The sequence below is a fragment of the Balaenoptera acutorostrata genome, chromosome 1, assembly GCF_949987535.1.
Source record: "Balaenoptera acutorostrata chromosome 1, mBalAcu1.1, whole genome shotgun sequence".
In the NCBI taxonomy this organism is placed as follows: domain Eukaryota; kingdom Metazoa; phylum Chordata; class Mammalia; order Artiodactyla; family Balaenopteridae; genus Balaenoptera; species Balaenoptera acutorostrata.
In genome coordinates, this window is record NC_080064.1 from 88,890,221 (window position 1) to 88,915,456 (window position 25,236).

The window sequence follows — 25,236 nt, forward strand, 5'->3', positions numbered from 1 at the left end:
TTAATAGTTTAGGGAGAACATACATTTGACAAAAACCATGAAGATGATAGGGAAATAAGTGAAGTTTTAGGAACACTGATCTACAGAATAAAGCTCAGAATGGTTAGCATGAAATGGACCTTCCATAATGAAACAACAGCTCCATACTCATTTTTGCTGCTCCAACACTTCACACTCTGAATTTCTACAACTGAACTGCTTGTGGAGGCTATTTTGTGCATCTGTGAGTTTATTATACTCTTTCTCTCTTTTAGGGTATTTTTGAAATTATAAATTATAACAGTAATATCACTATGGGGAAAAAAAAATGATTCTAAGTTTTTCTTTCAAAAGCTCTCCTCTGCAATCCCCAAGAATGGTATTGGTTGCATTTTTACCTTAAGGTCTAAGAGTGGACTCTAAATATGTATTTTGTAAAACATTATAGGAATTAAACTTCAGTTTTGTTTTTCTTTTTGTTCAGTGGCCCTCAGATTCTCAAGAGCTTAATTCGAAGGAACTTTCAGCTGGCTCACAATTCGTAGGCCTCATGGCAGTTCTCACAGCATGTTTTTCAAGTGGCTTTGCTGGGGTTTACTTTGAGAAAATCTTAAAAGAAACCAAACAATCAGTGTGGATAAGAAACATTCAACTTGGTAAGTTTTAAATGTTTTCTAATATTATTTTTAAAGGATTATATTGTTATGTTTAAAGATTTCTATGTTTTTCTGTTTTTTAAAAAATTTTTTGGCCACGCCGCACAGCATGTGGGATCTTAGTGCCCCAACCAGGGATTGAACCTGTGCCCCCTGCATTGGGAGCACAGCGGCTTAACCACTGGACCGCCAGGGAAGTCCTATGTGTCTTTAATTAAATAAACCTTTTATAAAAGCTGCTGTTGATGCAAATATCTGGCAGGGTTTTTGCCTTTTGAAAAACTGTATTTTAAATGAATGTCTTTTATTCAAGAATATGGAATTTTAGGTCTGTGCTCATAAGAGTGTATGAAGCCTGTTTCTGTCCTCACCATTTGGAGCCTTTGTCTTTGGTTGCTATGTTTTCCACAGATGTTGCAAATAACTTACATATTTTCCTCCTGGAAAAAGAGATTAAGATAGCAAATTTAATTATATGATACAGTGTTATCAGCTACAGTCACCATGTTGTATATCAAATCACCACAATGTACACTTAAAATGTCTTAGAATTTTACTTATCAATTATACCTCAATAAAGCTGAAAAAAATAGATACTTAAATGGAGGAAGTTTGAAATGAAGAAATTTTTGTCTCTTTAAAATCTTACTATGCTTTTTTATTTCAAATTGTTACATTTTAGCTTTTAAATACTACAGCATTTTTTAAACTGAAGGTGAATAGTTTAAAAGAAAAAAGAGATTGAGAGATTGCCTTTGAATAGATATTTAAACTATTTGTATACAGTATTGTAACATTTAACTCCTCATACAAAGATTTCAGAATTTAGTATTCTTGTCATATTCATTTTGGAAGATGCTACATGTGAGAAGCAGCTCAATTGCAAATCAACATGTTCTGTTTTAAGCCTCTGTCCCTGTGACTTTGGAGCTCACCTTTGAAACCATTGTTTTTTTCTTTGAAGCCACTGTTTTTTTCTTCACATCAGCTTAATAGCTATACCATGTTTCATGATAGCAGTCATAACAGGCCCTTCCAGGCCCTATACAGTGAATTGTCTGTAATCCTAATGGCCTGTATTTTAAGGCAAACCTTCAAAATTTGATTAAAGTCCATCCTTTCAGCTGTTTTCACATAATATGATAACAAACAGACTGAACCTTCATTTTATCACACAGTATTTATTTGTTTCTCTGCAAAATTTGTAGAAATGTATCGTGTGTGTTTTTTTTTTAAGAACTTCAAGGTAAATATTTTTGAAAACAGAATTACATTAGCTTCCCTTTGTTCAGTTGGTCTAGAAGGCAAGTTCAGACTTGAAAAGCATTCACCATTTCAGAAAGAGTATATCTATAGCGTAGTGGTTAAGAACTCTTGGTTTGGTAGTCTGACCACTCAAATCCTGATTTTATTACCTACCACATGTGTGGCATTACAGAACTTACTTAACCTTCCTCTCTGCTTCCTCATCTATAAAATATACTTAATTATGGTACTTATTTCATATGTTGCTATGAGGATTAAATGAGATAATACATATAAAGTGTTTAGAATAAAGTGCCTTGTGCTTTATTAGTGCCTAAGCACTTATGTCAGCTATTTACATTAATATGCAAATATCAGAAAAGAAAGAAATATTCAGGTTTGTATGAGTTGCCCCAAATTTTCTCGATTATAAGATAAAAATGAAAGGTCGGAATTCATGATTCTGTGGTATTACATGGATTTCTTATTCCTTGGTTTGACCTCATAACACAATCTAATGGTAATGGTAATAACTCAAAGTTCTGAAAAGGATACATAAGTAAGTTATAGATAACTCGAGATTACAAAAACAAAACAATGTATAGAAGTTTTCAAACATCAACGGTCAAAGATTAGCTAATTGATAAGATCCAATTAGCCACAGAATGGAGAAACAGGAACTCTTGTTACCTAAGGTTGCTAGGAGTACAGTCTTCCCTTGGTATCTGTGGGGGATTGGTTCCAGGACCGCTGTGGATGATCAAGTCCCTTGTATAAAATGGTGTATAGTGTTTGCATATAACTTTTGCAATCTTCTCATATACACTGAATCATCTCTAGATTATTTATAATCCCTAATACAGTGTAAATGCTTTGTAAATAAGTTGCTGTGCCGGCAAATTCAAGTTTTGTTTTTTGGAACTTTCTGGAATTTTTTTTTTTTACATTTTTGGTTCACGGATGGTTGAATCTGTGGATGCAAAACCTGCGAATATGGAGGGCCAACTGGTAGACTGATGTAACCTTATTGGATCTCAATTTGGGAATATATAACAAAATTTTAAATAAATTACAGCTTTAATGTAAAAATTCCATGTCTGGATAAGAATTTATCCTACAGATATAAATATTTATACAAGAGCACAAAGATAAATGTCCAAGTTTATTCATTTCAGCATTGGTTACAATTGTAAAAAATAGAAAACATTTAGAATACTGGTTAAATAAATTATCAATATGATTAAATGGTGTAGTGGTTAAGATCATAGACTTCAAAACCACTCTGCCTGGATTAAAATTTTGAATCCATCACTAACCAGCAACATGAATTTGGGCAAGTTTATTTAACCTCTCTTTGTTTCAGTTTCTTCATCTGTAAAGTGAGCTAGAAGTGTCTACCTCATAGGGTTGTTATGAGTTAACATACATAAAGCACTTAGTACATTTCGTTGCATGTGGCGTTATATGTGTATTTCGTACTATTATTGTCCGTACGATGTAATATTATACAACTGATAGAAAGAATGCAGTAGATCTGTACATACTGACATGTGTGTACTCTTCTGTACTCTATACATTTTTTGTAATTATCAAGTGTTATTTTTATAATTAAAAAAGAAATGAATAATACCCTTGGAAGTGTTTATTTTTGTGATTTTGTATTATGCCAGTATTATTTTCATGTTCTAAATTAGACATATTAAAATGATAGAGTTGGCATAAATAAAATTTTAGAAAGAACATTTCACATCCCTTTTAGTTCTTTTTCACTGTGGAATACTTTGATTAGTTGTGGCTTTATAAAAAATTGCTTTACCCTGCAATCTTTGCATATCTTACCACAGACTGCCCCAAAGAGATGACCCCTGTAGTATCCATTTCTTTATTCATAGTTTAGGATTGCTCCAGGAAATCTCAGATCCAGTAGTCATGTGATAAGCTCTGTGGTAGAAGTAAGGGATTCAGCAGTGAATAAGACACATTTCAGGCTCTCACTGAGCTGACTTTCCCTAACAGTGAGACTTCAATAACAACATTCTGATGTTGCCTATGGCTGATGGTTTCTTAGCTCTAATTTTTTGTTTATTAATTATTGTACATCCAAAATTTCTAAATAAAGGAAAATGCTGCACCACATACCTGAGCTATTATATCTGCATGTATGAATGTGAATATATGAAAATCTAGATCTAGTAAATAGGAAGATATAAGATACAATGAAATACACCAAAAGTGAGCATTTTATAAATACTTGAATGGGACAGCCATTTAGTCCTGGAATGTACACATTATATTTTTTCAGTCCTCCAAAGTTGGTAATCTCTGTTCTTTTTTATATTCCCATGTCTTTTTATTACAGTCATAATATAGTACTAAGTATACTTTTCTTAAGTTTATATAATTATACAAGTAAAAAAATTTTAAAGTAGTCTAATTTTATCAAAAAGGAAAAGTTAAGTTTAAAATTATTTGGAATGTTAATGGAAAAATATCTCTCCAGACAAACTAAATGATGTATGACATAGACTTTACTTTTTTTTTAGGTTTCTTTGGGAGTATATTTGGATTAATGGGTGTATATGTTTATGATGGAGAACTGGTATCAAAGAATGGATTTTTTCAGGGGTATAACCGGCTGACCTGGATAGTTGTTGTTCTTCAGGTAAAGCATTTAAAGTCTTACATTTACGCTAATAAATTTTATTTTAAGATAGAGAATCAAAGTAGCTATGATATACTGATATGAGTAAAAAGGGTCCCTCCTATCAGTACTCTCATTATCTCTAGTTTATTCAGGGAAGTTAAAATAGAACTGATCTAAATGCCGTAATGAAAACTTACTTGAAAATGAATCATGAATGAACTTTATGGTATTTAAATTTAACATAACGAAAATGCAAGTTTAAGAATAAAAGAGTTGAAAGCTGAGGACACATATAACTTGTAATTTTTCTACTGTTCTGATCATTTTACAGGAAGTCTGTGGTCAGCTATTTCAGGCTCAAGAAGCAGATCTAGATATTTAAATCTGTAACAGTTTATAGTTTATATTTTGGTTACATATTGGAGTATTCCTATCAAATTACCTCGGCTTATAACTTGAAATTATTCAAGGGTTGAGTAATTTCATCTTCAAAAAATACTTACTGAGTACTCTGGAGGATACAAAAATGAAGATAGAAGTCTCTGTCTTCACAAAGCCTTTCTCTAGAGGTATTTGAAGCTGTAAGAAACAAGGTCCCTCAGGGAGGATGGGTGAAGGTGGCAAAGGATAGTTGTGTTTTGAAAGCAGGAAGGATACTTCTATTTTTAATATAGGAGAAAAGGAGACAAGGGTAAGTGAAAATTCAGAGAAAATTTGAGGTAGAGATAGGGTAAGTCAGGAGAGTTTATGTATGATGGCTTTTATCCTATCAAGGAGGGAAGCTCTTTTTCCTTAAGAGGGGGCTAAAGACTTGAGAAAAATTTAAAAGGTTTGGTACAGTTGGTATGAGGGAGTAAATAGAGGAATGAGAACACTGCTAAGAAATACCAGGACTCAAACATCAATTTGTAGTGAGCTCACTTGGCATAATTTGTGACTTTCTCTCATAAAGCTTCTACCATTTGAAGACGTGCAGTGAAAGTGGGTAACCCAGACTTGGGAGCTGATATGTAGGGTTTGGTAGAAAACAAAACTATGGGATATGGTAAAACTTTGTTATTTAAGTAGCCACAATTTGGAATTTGAGAGAGATTTGGTAGAAAGTTCTTCACTCTCAAAGAGAATGATTAAAGTGCTTTAGGAAGAGTAATCTGACAGCAATGAAAGGTAGATTAGAATGGGAAGAAACTAGAGGAAGAAATCGAAGTTGGCTATTAAAAGGCTAGTAAAATAACTTTCAAGTTACAGTTTATTTTTAATCAAAAGTAAAAATATTTCACTAATCAGTCTGTACAATTTTCCCACATTTGTCTGAACAAGTGATATTTAATTACTAAATTGGATGAGGATAGATGTTTTATTCATAATACGGTCAAACTCCATTGTAACAAACTGCAGATTATGCTGGTAGTTATTTTATCAGATACCTTTTGAAATAAGGGGGCTATTGAACAAAACCTAGAAGTCCATTTGTTATGAGATGTTTAATAAAAATCACTTACTTTAATGGGATTAGATTATAGGACAAAGCCTAATGCTTCATTGAGATTGTTTTGAAAAGCAGTTTTATATATGTTTAATTTTTAAAATAATCTTTTAAAACTTCTGCAGGCACTGGGAGGCCTTGTAATAGCTGCTGTTATTAAGTATGCAGATAACATTTTAAAAGGATTTGCAACCTCTCTGTCCATAATATTATCAACACTGATATCTTACTTTTGGCTACAAGATTTCGTACCAACCAGGTAGTGTATTCTTTTCTATTTCTTTAAATCTCCAAAAGTATATAGAAAAATAAGAGTCCTTCATAAGATCTAATCTGAAAAATTTTGTTCTATTACAACTTTCAAAGAAATATAGTAAGATTCATTTAACTATCTTTTTAAAAAGGTTTCAAACTAAATGCATGAAAGAAAATCTAACACTGGAAAGCAATTTATACAATTTGGCTGGCCAGAATTTTCCCAATGGATCTGAATAGGTTTTTTTTCCCCCAAAGTTAAAAGTCATATTTTTAAAAGTTAATAAGTCATAAAAGTCATAAAATAAGTCATATAATTACATTTTTAAATGAAGAATTTATATAGCTAAAGCCAAGAGAGTAGGTGACATTCTTGAAGAGGTTAGTTTGTTTATATAGAGAAGGTGGCTCATGAGAAAATTCAGTTAGGTGGTGGCAGGGAGAAGAATAGTCTGAAAAAGAATTGCAAAAGGAATGATGGGTGAGGCAGGAGACCCAGGATCGTGTAGTGTCATGGATGCCAAGAGAGAAGACAGAGTGAGGAAGAATAAAGTGTAATAAAGTTCTATTTTTTTTTACAATTACTAATTTGTAATCCCAGAGTAATGAGATTATATTTTAATGGATTCCAGGATACCATTCATGGTTTCCTCTAACTTCACTCCCCTCCTTATCTTCTCATTCTCTAAACTTCAGAGTACTCGCTTCATCTGTCCTTGGACTTCTTATATCTGCACTCACTCCCTTGGTGATCTCTATTCTCATGGCTTTAAATACCATCTATAGGCTAATAACTCTCAAATTTAAATTTGAATTCCAGGCTTTTATATCTAATTGTCTATTTGACATTTTTTTCAATGTCTAACTCATTCCCTATCTCTGTCAGGGTTTCCAGTTTAGTAAGTGGCAGCACCTTCATTCTTTCAGTTGCTTAGGCCAAAATCCTTTTTGACTTAGATAGGAACACAGTATATCCACAGTAACTTCAGAGAAGGCAGAGTCCATAGATATGGATATAGATAGATTTATAAGAGGAAGTTAAAATGTATGGAAATTTTTTATTTTCTTAGTGAAGTAAGGTCATCAGCTTCTCTTTACTCTTCTCTCACATGTCATTCTAATCCAGAAACAAATCCTGTCAACTCTTCCTTTTTAATATCTCCAGAAGCTGACCATTTCTCACAACCTCTACTGCTACCACCACGATCCAAGTCACCCTCATTTATCGTCTAGATTAAGGAAATAGTCTCCTGACTTGTCTCCTTGCTTCTTCTCTTCACCTGTGTCCCCGAATTTTCTCCATTCAGTAACCAGAATGATTCTTTTCAGTGTAAATCAGATCATACTCAGAAACCCTCTAATTGCTTCCCATGTCACTCAAAAGTTGTCACCATCGACGGCCTATTTGCTTTGGCTTTTAGCTACCTTTCTATCCTTACCTGATATTACTTTCCTCTTGTTTACCTTTTTTTAATTTTTTTATTTTTATTTTTTGCTATTGTAACTTCTTTGCTATGGGCTTTGACTTGCCCTATTTTTCTTGGAAAACGCATCCCCTACATATTCACATGGCATACTCCCTCATGTCCTCAGATCTTGGCTCAAATATCTCTTTATCAAGAGATCTCTCTAAAAAAAAGCACCCCCTCTTCCAACATTCTTTCCTCCTGTCTTCAGAAGACTTACACCATCTGATAATAAGTAAGCAAGGCTGGAGCTTGGCACATAATAGATACTCAGTATGTTTGTTGAATGAATGTTCAAGACCTTAAAATTTTAATACAGTTAGTAAAATTAATTTGTGTTAGTGAGATAGGATTGTGGGTGGAATTTGGTAGTAGAAAAATGTAATATGCTCATTCTATTTCTATATTGAACATTTATGGTTTGGTTCTTCTCTAGCAACTTGGACAATAGGTCTGGGACATGCATGTTGAAATCTGTAATTTTTCTGAGGCATGAATTTAAAAGTATTTGTTTTTAACTTGGTATGGGAATGAATTACTTACATTGAGACAACCGTAATAATTAGCACCTATGTCTTAGTGATGCTTTATTCCCTACGTATTAAATGGGGAAGTTACATGCTTTAATATTATTTGAGAATGTTTGGAACTTGTAGGTTTTTAGGGTAACTTAAAAAGGCATACCTTTTTCAAAAAAAATAAAACCTCAAATAAGGCCAAACTGTTAACTTTAAATCTTCAAATCATGCAGGGAATAAAACAAGTAAATGATCAAGTAAACCAGCAGAGGGACAAAAGAGTAGGAGTTTTTCAGTAAGCTACATACCTGCGTTTGTAAATCCATGTTTCTGAGGGAGCATGTAAGGTATGTAGGGATTAAGCTAAAAAGAGAAAAGACAATGATACTGTTATTATTGAATGAATGAATGTTTTGAGAATATGCATAGGACACCAAGTCAGATGGAGAAGACAGGTTATTTTTCCTAAAATAGATAGCTAAGCCCTCCATCTTTATGTATTCTTACTTTTGTGGAGAACTTCTATTATCCAATAAATGCAATGATCTGTATTGTGAATGTAATAATATATTTTCCTTTGTTATCCCCATTTCACCTCCTGAAACAGTTTTTTGGTTTCTCAGAAGTAGTACCCCTGACCCCTGTACCTGCCTTTCTGATTGTTCCTTTGGTAACTGTCAGTCTTCACTCACTCTCTTATCTATCTCATCCACTGCCATGTCTTATCTGTCCTCTCTATGAAGATAACTCTAGATCCCTATTTTCAACTGACTGCTAGACATCTCTACTGATATATCACCAGTATTCCCTTTCCTGTTTTTTTTTTTTGTGCTCATTATTTTGCTTATTGGTATTACCATCCTTGTATTTAGGCTTGCTTATTCTTTTATCAAAAATTTATTGTGTCCACTATATGTCTGCCTGCCAGTGTACTAGATCCTGGAAAAACAGGAATGCCTGAATAAGATATGATTTTCTGTCTTCAAGGAGGTCCGAGTGACTGGAGAGACAGGCATGAGAATAAATTATAACTATGATCAATGCAGCAATGGAAGTATATACACAATTCCATTAGAAAGAGGGGGCTTAAATCCTTGAAATATTAAATTCTGATAGCTTTTTCCTTAACAAAATTTTTTCTCTCAGAACCACCTAAAAAATAGCTGGCTTGGGAAGCAGGGGTTTCCTGACAGCAGATAGTCTAGTACAGCGGTCCCCAACCTTTTTTGGCACCAGGGACCAGTTTTGTGGAAGACAGTTTTTCCACAGCCTTGGGAGGAGGGATGGTTTCGGGATGATTCAAACACATTTATTGTGCACTTTATTTCTATTATTATTACATTGTAATATGTAATGAAATAATTATACAACTCACCATAATGCTGACAAGAGGCAGAGCTCAGGCAGTAATGCGAGCGATGGGGAGCGGCTGTAAATACAGATGAAGCTTCGCTCACTTGCCTGCCGCTCACCTCCTGCTGTGCGGCCTGGTTCCTAACAGGCCAGGATTGGGGACCCCTGGTGTAGTAGATCCTGTTAGAGATATCATACAGTGGGTTCCTACGGTGGGTAGAAAGTTGGATCAGACAACTTTCCAACTGAGCATGTGATTCTATGTAATTCCAGATTTCTGGAAAGTTAAGAGAAGCTCATAATGATTGACAAAGAAAGTGCTCAGTCAGAAGCTTATGCAGCCTAAATAGTTACCAAATATTCCTGTGGTAGTAATTTTATTCAAGATATTTACATTATAGCAAGTTTTATGTTCTCTTATATGTATACATGTATTCAAGGCTTTTGAAAAGTTACACATCTGCATCAACACTAGATTTATCATAACAGATAATGATTAAGCTCCCTATATATGCTAGGTACTAGGAATATAATGATGAATGAGGAACACATGGTTGAGCAGGGGAGCAGAATGTAAATAACACATTATTTACTACAGTGTGATAAAGTGTTACCATAGAGTAACTCTGCTTAGGGGAGTTAGTCTTGGAGACTTAAGACCTGAGTTGCTATGAATAAGCAGTTTTCTTGGGAGGGACACTGCAGGCAGAGGAATAGTATCTACAAGGATACTGCCCTGAAAGGCATGTTGTGTTCACTAAATGGAGTGGCTGAATTATAGATGGGGTGGGGTGGAGTGTGGGAGATAAGGTTGGAAGGACCATATTATGAAGGGCCCTTTAACTCATAATAAGGATTAGTGATCTTTTTCCCTTCTAGAACAATTTTGTTTTTTTGAGGCAGGGGAATGACTTCAAACTGTTAATAAAAACTTTAAAAGCACGACCAATTCATGTCCCTGTAACAGCACTTTGAAGAATATACATGTTAAAAGTTAAGACTGATATTCCAGTTTACATTCAGTTTGAGTTCCAGTACCAGTTTAAATTCATTTCCTGTTTATAGTAAGGTATATTATATATATGGAAGAAACCAAGTCTTCCTGCATTCAGTCTTATTTCCTTTTGTAAAGCATCCTATAAAAATCCCGAGTTTTGCTTATTACTACCTTGTATTTTAAACTGAACTTTACTGTGGTTTGAAAAGAATGCAATTTTCCCTTTGTATATTCAAATTAAAAAAAAAATTGAGATCTCTTATTATTCAATGTATTATAGGCAAAAGGCACATTACAATGAAATACTATATATACATATATGTGTAACTGAATAACTTTGCTGTATACCTGAAACTAACACAATATTGTAAATTAACTATACTTCGATTTTAAAAAATGGTTTTGAAAAAAGATGAAATAGAACATTTTATACATCTTTGCTTTGGGAGACTACAGTATATAGCACAGTGGATGAAAGTGCAGGCTTGGCTCTAGAGTTAAACATACCTGAGTTTGAATTCCATCTCCCACTTCAAGCTGTGGGACTTTAAGCAAATTATTTAAATTCTCTAAACCTGTTTCCTCATATATAAACAAATGAGGACAATGCTAGTCCTTCTTCATAGGGTTGTTGTGAGAACTAAATGAGATAATGCATGTAAAACACTTAGCTAAATATATGGAATATAGTAAGTACTCAGTATTTGTTAGCCATGTTACTGGAACATTTTGTCCCAAATTATATGTTTTTATAGTAAAGAAATATAACTTGTTTTGTTTTTAATCTGATTTTCTCTTTTTCATTTTTTCTTCATCTATTTAGTGTCTTTTTCCTTGGAGCCATCCTTGTAATAACAGCTACTTTCCTATATGGTTATGATCCTAAACCTGCAGGAAATCCCACTAAAGCATAGTGGTAATACTATCTTTATCTGGTTTTTCACAATGGTGCACTAGGAAGCTCAACATTAATCCTGCACAGAGGACTTCTACAGATTCTAAGAAAAAAATCATCATGCTGAATCTGATCATAATGTTCAAATGGTTTGAAAATATAAAAGTTTAAGGATAAAATATATGTATATGTAACAAAATGCCTATTGCATCTAGAAATCAAAACTTGAAAGTATTTCCAGGGATTAGAGTAATTATTGGAGGAAACTTGAAATCTGAGTTTAAAAAGATTTTATGTTTTTGATTGCTGCAGAAATATCCTATGCATTCTTTGCAAGAGCACACAACAAATGTCAGACATCAGTTTTGCAAATTAGATATATTTAATCTTATTAAATGTTTTTTATCTTACTCTTTCTGTATAGATATATCAAATAACATGGATATTCAAAGTTTGAAAATTATAATTACCTATAAAGCTGTGAAGAAATAGAAGGATGATTTGAAAAACATTTTCATGTATCTCAGATTTTTATATTTATACAGAAGATTACTAAACAAAGGACTGCTATATGTTGCAAATGTTCAACTGCATAAAAATTGATAAAGTAACATTCTGGGTCTGGTTTGTCAGACAATAAAATTCATATTTAAATTTAATGTAAAGAAATGTACACATCTATTTCTCCATCTACATTTTAAGATCTTTTAGTGCTTCAGAACTGCTGGAAGCAAGGAATCCAGTTGTTCCTGTACTAGATAGTAGCCAGTTTTACACTAATGGAGTTTTGTCCTTAATCTCTTAATTGTATTTTTCTGTAAATCAGATAAATCCTTAATATTACTTTAAAATAAATTTCTGTGCGTGTTAATTTCCATTAAAGTTTTAAAATGTAATTTAAATACTCATATAATAATTTAAAATAATAATAATTGTCTAATGTCTCCATTTGGAGAATTATGAACTATCAAAGCATATACTGTATATAACTAGAGCATTTTTAGATGAATATTTTACTCATTGATCTGTAAAAACTTCTTTTAATCTACAACTGTTGACAAAACAACCAAAAAAATAGTAGTACAGATATCAATAAATTGAGACCAAAATGACTTTTCTTGGAGACATTCCAGATTGCCATGATATTACATTATTTTAAATGGCACTATAAGTATAAATTCAAGGCTGCTCAGAAGAACTTTCTAGGCCTCACATAAACCCACCATTTCCAGGAATTCTCTGATGCATGTCCGGGAGAGGCAGCCGAATTCTGAATTCCCTTTCTGTGGCCCTACCAAAGCTGCCAGGAAGGCGCCACAGCTTTGCTTTACAATAGTGGTTTCCTTTCCATTTGCTTAGCACTGGAGTTGAGATTGAAAATTACATGAGTTATTTAATAAATTGGTTCAGGCAGAGAAAATATAGCAGAAATGATCAAATGAACTGGTGGGCACAAATACTTTCTAAAATTGGAATATGGGTTTAATTTAATTATTGACTAGAGACAGAATTACCTATTATGTATAGGAAGTAATTTATTTTTTTTCTTTCATACATTATTATATTTTTAAAAGTCTCCTGTTCTAATAGTATAAATCTGTAAAAAATAAATATTTTTATATAATTCTAATGGATTTTGTTAAACAAAATTTGGCTGAAAAATACTATGTTACAAACTGTTGGCTACTTTTGGCTAATTAGGACTGGCTGTGTTACTTTGCTGAGGCAAACCTAGCCTCTACAGGACAAAAGCCTAATATATTCCATACAGAGTTTTACAAAATGCTTAAAATTACAAAGTATTTTAAATTAATTTGCTGGTGATTCCAAGTTGGCACCAAGCAAACTTTCTGGAACTCTGACTTAACGACTTTCAGTGACCACCTTTTAGAGTATTTATTTAATAACTTTACCACAATTTGAGAATGGTGTTTTTAGCCTGTAACAACATTCAGGCTTACATCTTATTACTTACTGCTAAGGGAAATCTAAGTCCTATAATGCATAGAATTCTAGACTAAATGTAAAGATTTATGTTCAGCTCACACTGAAGTACTGGTTGGGTATTTATGTGTTAATTCGGTGTGCATTCATAATTTATTGTTAATTCAGGTTTAGTCTCTCAATTTTAACACTTCAAAAAATGATACAGCAAATTATTGGACATCAGACATGTTAGTTACACTAGTAATATATTTTCAGGTGTCCAAAATAACACAATTTTCAAGATTCCCACCAAAGTTTATAAAATGTAATCAAGAGTTCTGAGAAAGGGCAAAATAGTCTATTTTCAAAGTAAACTTTTTTAGACAGGCATAATTTATATTTTGCTTTTCTAGTAGGTTTGAAAATGTTATTAGAGATTTGGTTGTGTAGTTTATGATTCATAAAGAAATAATCATATTTGAGAAGGTGGACCTGTATCCTAGATCATGTCATATATACAGATAATGCTGTTTTCTTCTGTGTGTGCTGTGTTTTGATGACCTCCAGAAGCCTTATTGTATCAATCTTTTATAATGATGACTCCTTGATTATTTAAATTCTTATACTTTTTAGAGTTTACATGTTACTACTTTGTTCATTATAAAAATGTGCTAACTCATGGGAGAAGAGTGCCAATTGATAGTTCTATAAAACTTACGAATATGGTATTTTGGAAGAAAATTTTGAAATGCAACATGTAGATGTATCAACACAGTAATATTACCAATTCTATAATAAGTGATTTTTAGAGACATTGTAGACTACTTTTATGGTGGAAAATGTAGTTTAGAGATGCAAAACTTAAATGTTTACATCAATTTATATTGAATGTCACAGTTTCATAGAAGGAAAGGTGGTTTGATATTTAAACTAGATTCTAAGGAGACAGAATCTGAGTGGAAACTAATTGACTTTGTGCTCAGTAGACTTAGTGTAATACAAACTGTTCTTAAGAATTGATACACTTTTCCTACATATCAAATTATTAGACTTTTAATATGTCATTGTATAGTCACTCACCTGAGTTTTGTTTTGTTTTTAAAAACAGGGTTTAGCATCACTCATTTTATTTACACTTTCGTTGTTATAATATTTAATTACATGTGAATGTATGCTCTACATAAGAAAAAGTTTATAAAAGTTATTTATGCTATATTGAAAGTCATCTTAAGGATCTCCCAGATATGTAGCATATTTAAAGTAATTATAGGACCAAAGAAAAAGCACCTTTATCAAAATCTGGTCCTATGTGCCTTGCTTTACCAAATACCTGACTTTTCTGGAGGACAATACTGTAATTCACAATTTTGGACACATAGGCAAAATTAGGATGTTTTAAGAATAACTATAATTCAATTTTTTCGTTGTTTCAACATTTGCTATTTAAATCCATTATCTAACAGAATATTAAAATAGGTATATTATACAAGTATTAGTGAACAGAACTTATTTAAATAAATTATGGTACTATTGCTCCATCATTGAAATTTTGAAACTTTAACAATTGTAAATAACTGTCATGTTGGTTTTTTATTTCTTATTATAAGATATAATTTACTGTGATTTTTAAACTATTTTTTTAATGATTTGGATTCTGAATTTGTCTATATGTGTATTTCCTTTGTTTAGGAAGATTCTTTTGGGTTTGGGGCTGTGATTTGTATATTTAAATTTTTTACGGACATAATTCAAAGGAATCTGTAAATTGGTCTTTTGTTAAATGGCTTTTTAATTGATAAATTTCTCTTTGTCATTTTTTGGTATCCAGTTATTATCTATTCAGTAGATTTATGGAAATAGATTATTTTCATAACTATGTAAATTTTTTCCTATATTTCCTTGTTTCCCTATTCACCTGTGCTTGACTTAACCATGAATTAGTCTCCTCTCTATATATCAAAAATGACTCACTGAGCCTTTCCCTACCTCTCTAGTTACCTTTATCATGTGTGTGATCTTCCTTTTTACTAGCCTATGCCCTAGCACGAAAGGCTGGATTTTATTTAAACTCGTTAGAATTTCTCTACCTGTATGATGATAACAGTCTAAAATTTTTTTGCTTTAAATAAATTATCTCTTTGCTAGCCTCAAAGTTAAGAAATTACAGTAATTGGTATATTTTTTTTTCATATATTTTTTTTGGCCGCGCCGCACGGCTTGCGGGATTTTAGTTCCCCGACCGGGGATCAAGCCCGTGACCCCTGCAGTGGAAGCACGGAGTCCTAACCACTGGACTGCCAGGAAATCCCCAATTTTCTTCATAATTTGAATATAATTGCTTGTATTGTGACTATCCAATGCATAGAGATCAAATGATAAGCAATATAAAGGATTTTATTTCCACCTTTATTACTGAAGTAACCTTGTACAAAATGCTGTTTTAAAATGTTACTAAAATAAGAATATCAGCATTAAAACGTATACTCTTCTTTGGTATCTTCTCATGAGAAGCACTAACTGAAAATCTTTAAATTTTTTTTTATTGGAATACTTTCGTTCAAAGTGTATCAAAATCCTTGAATCCTGTGCTATGCAAATACGCCTCATAATCTAAATCTTATAGATACCACTGCCATTCAACACAGTCAGATAGTGACCAGCATTAGTAATCATAATTGTCTTTCTTACTGTTCTTAAAAAGAGAATTTTTTCAAAGCAGGATTGATTACATACACATTCCAGAGGAGAAAATATCAGAGGAAATAAATTGCCGAACTTCAAATCCCAAAGATTTGAAATTGTACTATATAGTAGAGTGTCTTGGTGACTATAAATTCAGAGGTTCCCCAAATTCACCTTCAGGTTCAATAATTCACTAGAAAGAACTCACTGAAAGCTATTATACTTATAATCACATTTATTCCAGAGAAAGAATACAAATTAGAACCAGCCAAAGGAAGAGACACATAGGGCAGAGTCTAGGAGGGGTCCAAACTCCAGTCGTCCTTTCCAATTGTCCACTCCCTGTGGGGTCTTAGACAATATTATATACTCTGGCCACAATTTATGATACTACACGGGAGTACTTCCAATCGGGAAAGTTCACCCACGCTTTGGTGTTCAGATTTTTACTGAAGTTTTATTATGTGGCATGACCAATTGATTCTTTGCACACATGGTTGAACTCACTCTCCAGCCCTGACCCTCCCTGGAGAACTAGCTGACCTCAGGCTCTAGGGGCTCATGTTACCATAAATTATCAGATGTGATTTGAGGAGCCCAACATGAATAACAAAGACACTCCTCTCACTGGGACCTCCTGACGATGAAGGCCAGAACTCTTTGGGTAAGGCCAAATTCCTTACACAGTGGCCATTCGTCTCTAATACACATTCTTCTGAACTGATGAGGATGACACAAGCAATGACAATTGTTTCTGGAGACATTTATACATTGTCATTTTTAATTTCAGAAATTTTGTGAAATGATTCTGAACATATGACTCGAGGGCAGAAAAACATAATCAGATACAGTGCTAAGTAGCATATGTAGTATTTATTTAGTTTTCAGTTCTGATATTTAATTACAATGTTATTAAGTGTTGGAATATTTAAAAGACAAATATAAAAATTATAAACTTTTAATCTATGCTGTATATTAACATACAATTTTGAGCTAATTTTATTTATTTATTTATTTAGAAGCTCTAATTGGCTTTTTTGACGATTCATGAATTGGGCAGCATCCCATCTAGCAACTAGAAGGGTGCTCCCTGAGCTAATTGTAAATTACCAGTAGTCATCACTTTAGGTTGGCTCATAATAGGCCTTCACTGTTAACTGACAGCTCCACATTTCCAGTCATCCTTTATTGGGGTTAAGTATCAGCCCTCCATTGGATCTAATCAGGTTTTTAAATTTATGCATTTATTTACATTTATTTATTTAGGGTTTCTAACATGTTAAAAGTAACTTCTTTAAAACAAACAGTAATGATATTCCTTTGGGAATAGTTTACCTGAGATACACACTTTCATCCTTTTTTAACTTGAACTTACTGAGGATTTAAAAGAATAATGAATGCTGTTACAGTGTTTTGGGTAATCATCTGAAAATTCACTCTAAAAAAATGTACTTTAAAGTATTTAAAAGGCTTAGTTAAAAGTGTTAAATCAGACTTCACTTGTATATTTTAAACAAAATCTGTGGATGTGAGTTTATGTGTTCTTTCTTTTAAAAAACACTGTATATACAAAAACACAATTTCTAATAATTGAGGGTTTAAGTTTTCTCCTTTAGGCTGAAGTTTTATTATGTTCCATTTTATTTTATTTTGCTTGGACAGTAAATACAGCAATTAAAAATTATGATGCTAAGTGCTTTTTCTAATATATGCAAGCTGCTTCAATAGGTTTTTAAATATCATAGCAACAGTAATGTTTCTTGGATGCTAATAGGATTACAGAAAATGACAGAGGTCAGTTTATGTTTCATTTTACAGCCGTTTCAAAATATTGATATGAATTCTAAAATTTTAAAATCTGAAGCTTACTTTGGATGTTATATATATATAATGCCCCAAATTTTCATTACTTTATATTTGTCTCCATTCACCTTAAAGGCCTTTTTGCCGTGCCGCAGTTTGCGGAATGTTAGTTCCCTGACCAGGGATTGAACCTGGGTCTCAGCACTGAAAGCACCGAGTCCTAAGCATTGGACCACCAGGGAATTCCCCTGTTTTTGCTTTTAATATTTCGTTTTTATACTCTTATTGCCATTTTAATAACTTCAATCATGCTATGATAGATTGTCAGCTTAGTTTTGAAAAATTCATGGGTCATCTCCATGTACTCACAAAGTAAGCATTGTTAAAGACCTTTTTTTTTTTAATTTAAATTTTCCCCAGCTTCTCATTTTGAAAAAAATTTTAAGTATATAAATTTGAAATAATAGTATACCCATTTGCCCTCCACCTGAATTCAACAATTATTAACATTTTGCCATACTAGCTTTATCAGGACACTTCTAAAAATATGGACATTTTTCTAATTAAATTCAATCCCATTATCACACTTAAGAAAATTTAATTTGATTGTATCATCTACGTTCATATTCAGATATTTCCAGTTGTCTCAAAAATGACCTTTTACAGTTTTTTTGGCTTTGATCCAGGATTCAGTTGAGGTTCATACTTTCTATTTGATTGTCTCTTTTAGTCTAGAAGATCCTTCCCTGTACCCCAATGGCTTTTTTTTCCCCATGATGCGACTTTTTGAAGAATCTAAGTCACTTGGCATCTATCCATGATCTGTCAATATCCTTGATTTGTTCCCTTTATTCTTTGCATTTCCTTCAAACTAGAAGTCTGTAGGTTTGATTAACTACAGGTTAAATGTTTTGGGAAAGAATATTTCATAGATTATCTTGTAGGTTTTATATTGTATCACATTAGAAGACACATAATTCTAGATTGTCTCATTATTGATGATAATCATTCAGTCAAGGTGGTGACTAACAGATCTTTCCATTGTAAAGGTCATTTTCTCCCCTTAGTAATTAGTATTCTTTAGGGTAATATTTTGGCACCATGGGAATGTTCTTTTTCCTACCAGCCTTTCATTCAATGGTTTTAGCATCAACTGATGATTCTTTTTCTTTTTTTTTTTTTTTTTAATTTTTGGCTGTGTTGGGTCTTCGTTTCTGTGCGAGGGCATTCTCTAGTTGCGGCGAGCGGGGGCCACTCTTCTTCGCGGTGCACGGGCCTCTCACTGTTGTGGCCTCTCTTGTTGCGGAGCACAGGCTCCAGACGCACAGGCTCAGTAGTTGTGGCTCATGGGCCTAATTGCTCCGCGGCATGTGGGATCTTCCCAGACCAGGGCTCGAACCCGTGTCCCCTGCATTGGCAGGCAGATTCTCAACCACTGCGCCACCAGGGAAGCCTGATGATTCTTAACTGAATCATTTATCACACTGAGGTGCAAAATAGTGATTTAAAATTTTTTAATTCTCTAATTTTCTTCTACATTTATTATATAGTTTCTATTCCTCTATTTTAAAAAGACTATTTTCCCTCCTTTCTTGTTCCCAAGGCCCTCTTTTTTCTTTCCAGATATCACTGTCCTTAATCTTCAATATATTATAGCTAATTACAGTCACAGTTTTGTTGTTTTGTTTTTTTGTTTGTTTTTTTTTAGCTGCGCCTCACGGCTTATGAGATCTTAGTTCCTTGACCAGGGATTGAACCCAGGCCCTCGGCAGTGAGAGTGTGGAGTCCTAACCACTGGACCGCCAGGGAATTCCCCAGTCACATTTCTTTTTGATGTTCATATTGTAAGCCAGTAGCCAGTGGAGGTCACTAGAAGCTAGCTTCTGTTCTTTTAGACATGACCACATTAGTCTTTGAGGGCCTCCTTTCTTCAGGTACAACAATATGTTCCAGACTTGCCTCGTACTCGTCCTGTTCCAAAGCTGGGGAATATCAGCTATTTCTCCAAGGAGCCCTATCTATTCCTTTTAGGGGGAACGAAATTTGAACTCCATTTGCTTATGGGCCATATATCAGTGGGCAGAGCTAGGAAATAACATTTTTAAGAGTTCATGAATTTAAATCAATGTTTACAATTAAAATTAGTATTACAAGCTTTTTTTCTTATTTTATATTTTGCCTCTCTTTTCTCTTACAGTGAAAATATTGGTTCTGAGTAACATTAACTTATTTGCTTATATGTTTTATTATATAGCTTATGTTTCAGCACTACAATACCAGTATTACTAATGGAAAACATATTGAATAAAATTTAAGATCTCTTTGCAGTTCTCTTTGTCCTTAGAATAATAGTCCACTAAGAGTACAGTGTTCAGAAGTTAATGTAAATTACTATTTTCTCTACATGGTTATGCTATCACTGTGATAGAACTAGTTTAGTTTGTTTTTGTTTGTATTCAATTTTATATTTAATTTAAAAATTTTATTGCTTTTGAATACGTGGAACATTTACATGGTTCAAAGTTAAAATTATATAAAAAGTATACTCAGATTAGCCAAGCCGCCATGCCTATGCTTCCACCTCATTCCTAACCACCTCCTATAGATAATTATTTTCATTAGTTGCTAGTTTATCTTTCCTGTGTTTCTTTTTAAAAAATAAATGTGTGTACATTGCTATATTTATTGCATTTCTTTCACCATGTGGAGTGTGTTCCTTGCTTTTAAAATTTCTTTTTATGTTTAGAAAGGGTTTTCTGTTCTAGTGGTTACCTTTTTACTGATAACATTTTATGTAATGCCATAAAAGACCTCTTTTTGCTTGTTTAAGCTTCTACTGTTGTTTGCCGTTTTAAATGTTCTTTGACTCCCATCTAATTGCCTTTGTGACAACCAATGAACTTATTCTACTCCTTCCTCCCATCTTCTCATATTTTTTAGTTGCCTTATTTCTATTCGAAATGTTTTAGAACATATAACATTTACACACTATTTTTTCACCCTAGTCCCTGCATTTGTTATAAAATTAAATATATTTTAAGTATATTTAATACTCTTCACCAGTACTTTAGCTGAAGGCTCCCCAATCAACTCTTGGCTGGATGAAGCTCTTCTAGTATAGTACTCAAAGAGGGCTTGTAAGTACAATATTCCTCAAGTTCTAGCATGTTTAAAATTTCTTCTAGAGCCTAGATACTTTAAGTACAGCTTGATGAACTATAAAATCTTTGGCTCACACTGTGAGTTTTTTTGAAAATGTTGCTCCATCGTTGTGTTGCTTGGTGTTATTGTCAAGAAATCTGGCACCATTTGATTTTTTTTCCCCCCTTTGGAAAAAATATTAACTTTGTTTGTTGTTGTTTTTTTCCTGGAGGCCCAGACAATTTTTTCCATGTCATTTTCTCTCTGATCCTTATTTTCTCTTTTTTTCATTATAGCTGATTTATTCCTCTCCTTCATGTTCCTTATTTTCATGTGTATCTGTTTTCTCTTAGGAACCCTGTAATTTAGTTTTCATTTTTTTTTTTTTAAACATCTTTATTGAAGTATAATTGCCTTACAATGGTGTGTTAGCTTCTGCTTTATAACAAAGTGAATCAGTTATACACATACAATATGTTCCCATTTCTCTTCCCTCTTGCATCTCCCTCCCTCCCACCCTCCCCATCCCACCCCTCTAGGTGGTCACAAAGCACCGAGCTGATCTCCCTGTGCTACGCGGCTGCTTCCCACTAGTTATCTATTTTACATTTGGTAGTGTATATATGTCCATGACACTCTCTTACCCTGTCACATCTCACCCCACCCCCTCCCCATATCCTCAAGTCCATTCTCTAGTAGGTCTGTGTCTTTATTCCCGTCTTGCCACTAGGTTCTTCATGGCCTTTTTTTTTTTTTCCCTTAGATTCCGTATATATGTGTTAGCATACTGTATTTGTTTTTCTCTTTCTGACTTACTTCACTCTGTATGACAGACTCTAACTCCATCCACCTCATTACAAATACCTCCATTTCATTTCTTTTTATGGCTGAGTAATATTCCATTGTATATATGTGCCACATCTTCTTTATCCATTCATCTGTCGATGGACATTTAGGTTGCTTCCATGTCCTGGCTATTGTAAATAGAGCTGCAATGAACATTTTGGTACATGACTCTTTTTGACCTATGGTTTTCTCAGGGTATATGCCCAGTAGTGGGATTGCTGGGTCGTATGGTAGTTCTATTTGTAGTTTTTTAAGGAACCTCCATACTGTTCTCCATAGTGGCTGTATCAATTTACATTCCCACCAACAGTGCAAGAGTGTTCCCTTTCCTCCACACCCTCTCCAGCATTTATTGTTTCTAGATTTTTTGATGATGGCCATTCTGACCGGTGTGAGATGATATCTCATTGTAGTTTTGATTTGCATTTCTCTAATGATTAATGATGTTGAGCATTCTTTCATGTGTCTGTAGGCCATCTGTATATCTTCTTTGGAGAAATGTCTATTTAGATCTTCTGCCCATTTTTGGATTGGGTTGTTCGTTTTTTTGTTATTGAGCTGCATGAGCTGCTTGTAAATCTTGGAGATTAATCCTTTGTCAGTTGCTTCATTTGCAAATATTTTCTCCCATTCTGAGGGTTGTCTTTTGGTCTTGTTTATGGTTTCCTTTGCTGTGCAAAAGCTTTTAAGTTTCATTAGGTCCCATTTGTTTATTTGTGTTCTTATTTCCATTTATCTGGGAGCTGGGTCAAAAAGGATCTTGCTGTGATGTATGTCATAGAGTGTTCTGCCTATGTTTTCCTCTAAGAGTTTGATAGTGTCTGCCCTTACACTTAGGTCTTTAATCCATTTTGAGTTTATTTTTGTGCATGGTGTCAGGGAGTGTTCTAATTTCATACTTTTACATGTTCCTGTCCAATTTTCCCAGCACCACTTATTGAAGAGGCTGTCTTTTCTCCACTGTATATGCTTGCCTCCTTTATCAAAGATAAGTTGACCATATGTGTGTGGGTTTATCTCTGGGCTTTCTATCCTGTTCCATTGATCTATATTTCTGTTTTTGTGCCAGTACCAAACTGTCTTGATTACTGAAGCTTTGTAATATAGTCTGAAGTCAGGGAGCCTGATTCCCCCAGCTCCATTTTTCGTTCTCAAGATTGCTTTGGCTATTCGGGGTCTTTTGTGTTTCCATACAAATTGTGAAATTTTTTGTTCTAGTTCTGTGAAAAATGCCAGTGGTAGTTTGATAGGGATTGCATTGAATCTGTAGATTGCTTTGGGTAGTAGAGTCATTTTCACAATGTTGATTCTTCCAATCCAGGAACATGGTATATCTCTCCATCTATTTGTATCATCTTTAATTTCTTTCATCAGTGTCTTATAATTTTCTGCATACAGGTCTTTTGTCTCCTTAGGTAGGTTTATTCCTAGATATTTTATTCATTTTGTTGCAATGGTAAATGGGAGTGTTTTCTTAATTTCACTTTCAGATTTTTCGTCATTAGTGTATAGAAATGCAAGAGATTTCTGTGCATTAATTTTGTATCCTGCTACTTTACCAAATTCATTGATTAGCTCTAGGAGTTTTCTGGTAGCATCTTTAGGATTCTCTATGTATAGTATCATGTCATCTGCAAATAGTGACAGCTTTACTTCTTCTTTTCCGATTTGGATTCCTTTTATTTCTTTGTCTTCTCTGATTGCTGTGGCTAACACTTCCAAAACTATGTTGAATAATAGTGGTGAGAGTGGGCAACCTTGTCTTGTTCCTGATCTTAGTGGAAATGGTTTCAGTTTTTCACCATTGAGGACAATGTTGGCTGTGGGTTTGTCATATATGGCCTTTATTATGTTGAGGAAAGTTCCCTCTATGCCTACTCTCTGCAGGGCTTTTATCATAAATGGGTGTTGAATTTTGTCGAAAGCTTTCTCTGCATCTATTGAGATGATCATATGGTTTTCTCCTTCAATTTGTTAATATGGTGTATCACATTGATTGATTTGCGTATATTGAAGAATCCTTGCATTCCTGGGATAAACCCCACTTGATCATGGTGTATGATCCTTTTAATGTGCTGTTGGATTCTGTTTGCTAGTATTTTGTTGAGGATTTTTGCATCTATGTTCATCAGTGATATTGGCCTGTAGTTTTCTTTCTTTGTGACATCTTTGTCTGGTTTTGGTATCAGGGTGATGGTGGCCTCGTAGAATGAGTTTGGGAGTGTTCCTCCCTCTGCAATATTTTGGAAGAGTTTGAGAAGGATAGGTGTTAGCTCTTCTCTAAATGTTTGATAGAATTCACCTGTGAAGCCATCTGGTCCTGGGCTTTTGTTTGTTGGAAGGTTTTTAATCACAGTTTCAATTTCAGTGCTTGTGATTGGTCTGTTCATATTTTCTATTTCTTCCTGGTTCAGTCTCGGCAGTTTGTGCATTTCTAAGAATCTGTCCATTTCTTCCAGGTTGTCCATTTTATTGGCATAGAGTTGCTTGTAGTAATCTCTCATGATCTTTTGTATTTCTGCAGTGTCAGTGGTTACTTCTCCTTTTTCATTTCTAATTCTATTGATCTGAGTCTTCTCCCTTTTTCTCTTGATGAGTCTGGCTAATGGTTTATCAATGTTGTTTATCTTCTCAAAGAACCAGCTTTTAGTTTCATTGATTTTTGCTATTGTTTCCTTCATTTCTTTTTCATTTATTTCTGACCTGATCTTTATAATTTCTTTCCTTCTGCTGGCTTTGGGGTTTTTTTGTTCTTCTTTCTCTAATTGCTTTAGGTGCAAGGTTAGGTTGTTTATTCGAGATGTTTCCTGTTTCTTGAGGTAGGCTTGTATTGCTAGTTTTCATTTTTTTTAGATGATTTTACATTTTCAGTAAATTGCCTGAGTTTGATCAACTCTCATCTTCCTATTGAGTTTTTAACAGTTTGTTACATTTTTTCACATCTGCAATTGCTCATTTAATATTTAATTCATATTGGAGTGATGTATATAGTTTTCCTCTGCTTCATACTTTCTAGAGGGTAGTATTTTCCATTAATTTAAAAGTTTTTATTTTCTGTTTTCTTTTTATAGTAGCCTTTTATGGGGTTTTGGTGGCTTTTTCTGTCCCTCGTAAAACATGTAAGATTTTCTTGGATCAGCAAGAACAGATTGTTCTACAGAAGGAAAGCTTGAAAGAATGTAGGTGACTGTTTCATAGTTAAGGAGGCCCTCTTCTGTTTGTATGGTGAAGTGCAGTTTCTTTAATAAACGGCACATTTGGGGGGATTGGATTCTGCCATACAATCTTGTTTCTTTAGGAATATTTAGCTTCAGCCACTTGCCCTTCTCTCCAAGGGATTTCTC

The 25,236-nt window shown here is 33.7% G+C and overlaps 1 protein-coding gene across 1 annotated transcript in view; it reads left to right on the forward strand.

The window, feature by feature from the left end:
* SLC35A3 (solute carrier family 35 member A3) overlaps window positions 1–17,026 on the forward strand; it is a 47,165-nt gene extending 30,139 nt beyond the window's left edge. The window contains exons 5-8 of the mRNA XM_007169532.2: window positions 464–635; window positions 4,424–4,542; window positions 6,136–6,269; window positions 11,423–17,026. Coding sequence (XP_007169594.1) covers window positions 464–635; window positions 4,424–4,542; window positions 6,136–6,269; window positions 11,423–11,513 — 516 coding nt within the window. The 3' untranslated portion in view covers window positions 11,514–17,026. The remainder of the gene's footprint in view (window positions 1–463; window positions 636–4,423; window positions 4,543–6,135; window positions 6,270–11,422) is intronic.
* The last annotated feature ends 8,210 nt before the right edge of the window (window positions 17,027–25,236 follow it).